This window comes from Cricetulus griseus, chromosome 6 (genome assembly GCF_003668045.3).
Source record: "Cricetulus griseus strain 17A/GY chromosome 6, alternate assembly CriGri-PICRH-1.0, whole genome shotgun sequence".
In the NCBI taxonomy this organism is placed as follows: Eukaryota; Metazoa; Chordata; class Mammalia; order Rodentia; family Cricetidae; genus Cricetulus; species Cricetulus griseus.
Window position 1 is genome coordinate 56,977,449 of NC_048599.1, and position 7,360 is coordinate 56,984,808.

Below are 7,360 nucleotides of genomic sequence, written 5' to 3' on the forward strand. Positions count from 1 at the left end.
ATGGTTAAGAACACTAAATGGGGCCGGGCATTGGTGGCATACGCCTTTAATCCCAGCACTCGGGAGGCAGAGGCAGGCAGATCTCTGTGAGTTCGAGGCCAGCCTGGTCTCCAGAGCAAGTGCCAGGATAGGCTCCAAAGCTACACAGAGAAACCCTGTCTCAAAAAACAAAAAACAACAAAAAAACAAACAAACAAACAAACAAAAAAAGAACACTAAATGGGGGGCCGGAGAGATGGCTCAGAGGTTAAGAGCACTGGTTGCTTTTCCAGAGGTCCTGAGTTCAATTCCCAGCAACCACATGGTGGCTCACAACCATCTGTAATGAGATCTGGTGCCCTCTTCTGGCTTGCAGTGATACATGCAGACAGAAAACTGTGTACATAACAAATAAATAAATCTTAAAAAAAAAAAAAGAACACTAACTGGTCTTCCAGAGGTCCTGAATTCAATTCCCAGCAACCACAGGATGGCTCACAACCATCTGTAATGAGATCTGGTGCCCTCTTCTGACCTGCAGGGATACATGCAGACAGAACTTTATTTTTTACTTATACAAATCTTACAGCCGGGGTGGGGCGGGGGTAGGGGGGGGTGGAGGCGGGGGTGGGGTGTTGGAGGGGGGGTTGGTGGTGGTGGCGCTCACCTCTAATCCCAGCACTCGGGAGGCAGAGGCAGGAGGATCTCTGCGAGTTCGAGATCAGCCTGGTCTACAAGAGCTAGTCCCAGGACAGCCTCCAAAGCCACAGAGAAACTGTCTCGAAAAACAAAAACAAAAACAAAAACAAAACAAAACAAAACAAAAAAAAAACTTAAAAAAAAAGAAAACGAGTTACAATTGCTTATCAAATTAGTAAATTGTCTTCCATAGAAACAGAATGGCCCAATGGATATGTAAATGTATCTGTTGTTGCTGTTAGCAACTTGTTGCAAAGATTTTAAAAATCAGCATAACTGAGATTTTTTCTCCATATATAGCACATGTTTTGAGTGAAATGTTTGATGAGTTTTGAAAAAATATTTGCTTTGATGAACAGTATTAAGATCACTTGGAATTATATAGGTCGAAACATTTAACAGAGATCCCGGTTATGAAAATGGAAATAAGGAATTCTGAGAAATAACCAAATGTGTACAGGTGGAGACAGGTCTGAGATTTGTCCTGGGGTCTCAAAGCAATAATAGCATCTGTAGCTCTGAGATGCCTGGTAACTTCAAGGCATCTTCTAGTCAGGCGCATCTTTTAGTCCCAGCATTCGCAAGAATAGGCAGGAGACTCACTAGTGAGCTCAGCAATAGTGATCTACTTTGTGACTGAAACCCTCCCTAAAACAAACACAAAACAAAGGGGAGGGGAAAGTACCTTTTGAAAGAGCCAGCTGCCGGTTTAGCCACTTTCACTTACGTTTATTAGGTCACGAAGCGACAACTGGGATTGACTTGTGGCTTTCTGCCCTGCAATTCTTTTTCACCAACTACGCCCCACATCCCCACCCACGGACAGGGGAGGCAGCCCCCAGACAGCCGGGCTTCCAGGACTGCTGAGGCACCCATCCCACCTGGCTACAACCTCTCTAAACCCCACTTCGAAACTGGATTAGGATCCGCCTCGACAGACGCAGCATCGCAGCGGAGAAAGAAAAAGCGCTGCACCTGGTCCCTCTTGGGGTCTGCCATCCTCGGGACTCCTGGGTCCCTCGGGCTCAGGGCCTTGGGGGCATAAATGACTCAATCCATCTACCGACCAGCCTCGATCTCCCTCCCCTGTGGGACTTAAACCCCCAAGTAGTTTCAGGTTAATTTTTTACTTAGAGACCGCGATTCTGAATCCAGAGTGGGAAAACTGAGACAGAAAAAGGGGTTCTGCGTGACGGGTCAGACCCTGGAGGTACCTTTCGAAAAGCCCCAGACTGCTCAAGCCAAACCAAGAAGAAACCCCTTGGGTCCTGGCAGGAAGACGGAGAGAGCAAGGCACCGCCCACGCGACTGGGGAAACTTTGGGGCCGTGCCGGGGGCGGGGTCCTAGTGGAGGGCGGGGCAGACCAGGACCGCGGGAGTGCCAGCCTAGGCTTGCACAGCAGAGGTGGCAGAGGTGGCCCTCGCCTGTGGTCTCAGTTCTGCTTGTGCGCGACTTTGGCACCATGGAGGGGACCCAAGAAGCTCTGAGTGGGAAAATGCGGCTCCTTTTCACCCCTGCTGCTCGGACCAGCCTCCTGATGCTCAGGCTCAACGAGGCGGCACTACGGGCACTGCAAGAGTGTCAGCAGCAACAGGTGCGGCTGGCCCCCAACCTCTTCTTCCCATCCGGAGCAACCAGATTCGGCCTCAGCCGGCTCTATTGGAGAAGGGAAAGGGGAGGAGCGGCTTATGCAGGTTTCAGCCTCCCCGACCTCTCCAAGTGAAGCCCGCCAGGCAGGTGTCCCCACCCCAACCCCCTCTTCCTGGGAACTTTGCTTCCTTTGTCCTCAGCTAGTGCTTGGGCTCTCCCCGCAGGTACGGCCAGTGATTGCTTTCCAAGGCCACCGAGGGGTAAGCGCGGACCGGATGTGTGAGGGAGGTTGAGGGTGAGGGAGCATAGACGTGGGCTCCGGGAAGGTGCGCTCTGGGCCGGAGCTTGCCAGTGGTCACGGTCTGAGAAAGTTGAGAACTGAACCCAAAGAGGGTGAGGGGTTGACGGGGCTATGGCCCCAGGAGGCTGAGCATTCTCAGTCTCTTGGGGAACTCTGACCCAGCTGCACCTGGTGTGCTAACGAGCCCCTTGGGATCTGTCTTCAGTCTTAGACTTGTTTGGAGAGGAATGGCATGGGCAGGAGGAGGAGGGGCCAATTTAGCGGGGCTTACCATCTCCTTCTACCCCAGTATCTAAGGCTCCCAGGCCCTGGATGGTCCTGCCTCTTCTCCTTCATAGTATCACAGTGTGGCCAAGAGGGCACTAGTGGTGGCTTGGACCTTGTGTACCAACGCTTAGGCAGGTAAGAGAAAACAGACAACAGGTAGAAGTTTGCAGAAAGTGGGAAGAACGGGCGGGCGGTGGTGGTACATGTGCATGGCAGAGAGGCGGATCCCTGTGAGTTCCTGTCTCAAAAAAAACAAAAAGAAAAAAGATCTTCAACCCATTTTTTCTGTTTTTTTTTTTTTTTTTTCCCCACCACTTCTTGCCAGATCTGGGCCTAACTGTCTCCACTGCCTGGGCTCACTCAGAGAGCGACTCACTATTTGGGCAGCCATGGATACTATCCCAGCTCCACTGTTAGCTCAGGAACACCTGACTGAAGATACTAGAGAGTCCAAGAGTTGGCAGGATGCAGGAGATGATCCTGAAGGCCATCCCCAGATGGCACTAGAAGAGGTGAGGCCAGAAACAGCAGGAACTCAGCATAAGGTGGAGTACCCAGGTCCAGGGAGCCAAGTGTTCTTCCTAACTTCCACTGACAGGTGTCTGATCCACTGGCAAGCAACCATGAACAATCACTCCCAGGATCCTCCAGTGAGCCCATGGCACAATGGGAAGTGAGGTACTGGGACAGGCTGGGTCTGCTCTCCACCCTTGCATGCTGTAAGTAAAACAGAGGCCCATGTCTTACCCTGGTCTCTCCCATTCCTTCCAAAAATCCTAGGAACCACACCTACCAACCAAACAGAGAGCCGGACCAGCCACTGCCTTCCCCTGCCAGCCAGAAACGCCTGGACAAGGTAAACAAGGACTTTATTCCCTTTTTGGAGACGGGATCTCACTGTGTAGCCCTGGCAGGCCTGGAACTCCTTATGAAGAACAGGATGGCCTCAAATTCAGAAATCCACCTGTCCCTGCTTCCTGAGTGCTGAGATTAAAGGCACGAACCAACATGTCCAGAGAAGCAAGAGCTTTTCAAAGAGTAGTCTAAAGGGCTGGGGTTGTAGCTTGGTTGATGCAGTACTGGTGCAGCATAACTCTGGCACATGGGTATAAGAGAGGTCTCCAGAGGAAGGAGGGAGCATTTCAAAGCCATGCTCTGCTACACAGCATAGTGAGTTTGAGGACAGCTTGGACTACCAACCTAAGGTCTGGTCTCAAAAAAATAAAAAAAAAAGGCTTGGGAGACGATTTATCAAGTGCCTTTACTGTTTTACTGTGCAAGAAGCATAAGGACAGGACTGAGTCTGAATCCCCAGCACCTATGTAAAAGCTGGACAATATGTCCTGTGCCTGTACCTCCAGCACTGGGGGGATGGAGACAGGCAGATCTTAGGAACTAGAAAAAATAGAGCTTAGGCTTAGTGAGACAATAAGGCAGACAGTGACAGAGGACACCTCATGTCCTCCATGGGGTGCATGCCAGCACATACACAAGAACACAAGAATATTTTTTTAATTAGGTAAAACTTAAACTTAGGACCTTATGAAATAGCACTTTTTTTTTTTTAAGATTTTATTTATTATGTATACAGCATTCTGCTTCCATGTATATCTGCACACCAGAAGAGGGCACCAGATCTCATAATGGATGGGTGTGAGCCACCATGTGGTTGCTGGGAATTGAACTCAGGACCTCTGGAAGAGCAGCTGGTGCTCTTAACCTCTGAGCCATCTCTCCAGTCTGAAATAGAACTTTTTAACAAACGAGTAAGAACCTCCTAGCTGCTGGGTGGTGGTGGCACATGCCTTTAACCCCAGCACTTTCGAGGCAGAGGCAGGTGGATCTCTGTGAGTTCGAGACCAGGCTGGTCTACAAGAGTTAGTTCCAGGACAGCCTCCATAAGCCACAGAGAAACCCTGTCTCAAAAAAACAAAAAACAAACCCCAAAAACCTCCTAGCCTGCTGTTTATGTCACACAGATTTTTTTTTCAACAGAAGCGTTCAGCACATATAACCACTGAAGAACCAGAAGAAAAGAGGCTCAGAGCTCTGCCTCTAGTGCCAAGTCCGCTCCAAGGGCTATCAAATCAGGAATCACAAGAGGGAGAAAACTGGGTGCCTGATGAAGATGAAGATGGAGATTCCAGGCTGGAGCAGAGTCTCTCAGTTCAAACAGGTGAGTTAACGAAAGAAGAGTGAATACCGGTGGGAAAAAAGACCCATAATTGCTTGTTTTCTTGCTTCCTTCCTAGCCTCTGAATCCCCAAGCCCTGAGGAGGTGCCAGATTATCTCCTGTAAGTTCCCCACACTTCTAGTTTCATAAAGTTTGTATAGGTAAGCAGCCAAGGACTTTTTAGGGGCAATGAAATTGAAGGTGTCACCTCTCCTTTAGGCAATACAGAGCCATCCACAGCGCAGAGCAGCAGCAGGCCTATGAACAGGACTTTGAGACAGACTATGCTGAATACCGAATCCTGCATGCCCGTGTTGGGGCTGCCAGCCAGAGGTTCACAGAGCTGGGGGCGGAGATCAAGAGACTTCAGCGAGGAACTCCAGAACACAAGGTAAAGGCAGGATTCCAGTTTACTGGCCATTATCTTCCTGCTCATTACCCACAAACATGTTTGTTTAGTGAGTAAGCATAGAGACAACAAGCAAACCTGTTTGTTGTGTAGAATGAAATCAGAAATTACTTCCATTTCTTAACTTTTTCCTCTTGTCCCTTCCCAGCAATTTTGAATCATAGTTCTTTGTGTTTCAGGTGCTAGAAGATAAAATAGTCCAGGAGTATAGAAAGTTCAGAAAGGTAAGACAGGCTGTGAGTCAGAAGCAGTAAGGTATAAGTCGTTTTACTTTTTGACATGAGTGTTTTTTCTCTGCAGCGGTATCCGAGTTACAGGGAAGAGAAGCAGCGCTGTGAGTACCTGCATCAGAAACTGTCCCACATTAAAGGTCTCATCCTGGAATTTGAGGAAAAGAACAGGGGCAGCTGAAACTCCAGAGGACTCTTGAGCCTGTCCCCAGTGATGAACAAAACAGCTACCAGATGGAACACATTTGATTTTCTGAGTTTGGCCCTTCCGTCCATGGTGGCAAGTAGAGTCATGCTAGGTTCTTGAAGTTTGATTTTTGTTGTTGCCGTAAATGTTTGAGGGTGTGGGCATGGAGTCAAGTCTCCTCAATTGTGCCCAGGAGACTAGGAAAGTAGCAGATGCTTGGCTTCTTCAACTTTACCTCAGCAAAGTCATTTTCAGACCCTGAAAAATGACATTTCCAGGTCAACACACACTTTGAGAATATTAAATGAGTTTAGCTGAGTGACCTTGAAGGAGTGAAATGAGAACTTGTGTTACAGCATACCTAGATGTAAGGGAAAGGGCTTGCTTGGAGTTACTGCTACTGTAGTTAACATGGCTGAAAAATGAAAACCAATTGCTTCTGTGTCTTGTGTGATCATTAATCTTAATCATCCAAGGCAGTGCTTTATATCTGACTTTCCTTGAGGCTCTCTAAAAGACTGAATCCCCATGTTCCAGCCCAAGAGTTGTGAACTGAAGCCTCCATTATTATGGTGATCTTACTGTGCTCTTATTGGCTAGACACATGCTCTACCACTAAGCAATACTACCTTCCCCTACTCACATGTTTTTAAAACATTATGGATGGGAGCTGGAGAGATGGCTCAGAGGTTAAGAACATTTACTGCTCTTCCAGAGGTTCTGAGTTAATTCCCAGCAACCACATTGTTGCTCATAACCATCTATAATGAGATCTGGTGCCCTCTTCTGATGAACAGGAATACATGCAGACAGAACACAGTATGTATAATAAATAAATAAATCTAAAAAAAATAAAAAAAATTAAGAAAACAGCAGGGATTATATTAAGATGTTTCATTTTGTGTGTTTAGAGTATCATAGAATTAAGGCTATATACCTAGAATGATCCAGGGCTGAAAGTTACAATTATGGACAAGAGTCTGATTTAGCTATAAAAAGAGGGCCATATTTTAATTCATTCAAAAAACAAAAACAAAATAACAGATTTCTATAGGCTATTGTTCCTCTTGCCAGGGATGATGTTTCTGTTTCACTGGAAGGAAGTTAATGGCTACACCCAAAGATCTGGGGAGACCTGCACCTAGCATTATCAATATGGAACCCCAAACTGATGTCACATTTGTACAAGACATTTCTGGGCAGGACAATCCTCAGGAGGTATGAACATGCAGAAAGCTTGGCTTCATGGCAAAGATAAGCAGTATCCATTTTTAGGACATAAACAAGGCCAAAACAACTGTAATCACAGTACCTGGGGGCTGACTAGGAAGGACTGTCACAAGTTCAAGGACAACCTGGGATTCAGGAGTCTGAGAAATTAAAAGAGATGGTAACTGGACCAAGTCAGTCTGAGGCTACAGGGATCAGCGTAGCAGGTACTATGAAGCCTTAAAATTGTTTTTAATTTCACATGGCTCAAGAAGCTAGCCTCAAACTTGTTACATAGCCAAGGATGACCTTGA

General features: G+C 47.4%; 1 protein-coding gene across 1 annotated transcript; it reads left to right on the forward strand.

Annotated features, from left to right (window-relative positions):
- Positions 1 to 1,402: 1,402 nt before the first annotated feature.
- Ell3 (elongation factor for RNA polymerase II 3) lies at positions 1,403 to 6,279 on the forward strand. The gene is made up of 11 exons (XM_027422026.2): positions 1,403 to 2,273; positions 2,494 to 2,529; positions 2,860 to 2,972; positions 3,163 to 3,349; positions 3,436 to 3,515; positions 3,618 to 3,693; positions 4,833 to 5,013; positions 5,090 to 5,132; positions 5,231 to 5,402; positions 5,600 to 5,644; positions 5,721 to 6,279. Exons 1-11 carry the CDS (start codon positions 2,142 to 2,144, stop codon positions 5,829 to 5,831), a joined length of 1,176 nt encoding a protein of 391 aa, XP_027277827.1. The 5' UTR covers positions 1,403 to 2,141; the 3' UTR covers positions 5,832 to 6,279.
- The last annotated feature ends 1,081 nt before the right edge of the window (positions 6,280 to 7,360 follow it).

Excerpts from the sequence above, each read along its gene's own strand:
- Ell3 (XM_027422026.2), top strand. The coding sequence starts at position 2,142 with ATGGAGGGGACCCAAGAAGCTCTGAGTGGGAAAATGCGGCTCCTTTTC. Across the intron at positions 3,516-3,617 it reads ATGGCACAATGGGAAGTGAG|GAACCACACCTACCAACCAA; the intron begins GTACTGGGACAG and ends CAAAAATCCTAG. Across the intron at positions 5,403-5,599 it reads GAGGAACTCCAGAACACAAG|GTGCTAGAAGATAAAATAGT; the intron begins GTAAAGGCAGGA and ends TTTGTGTTTCAG.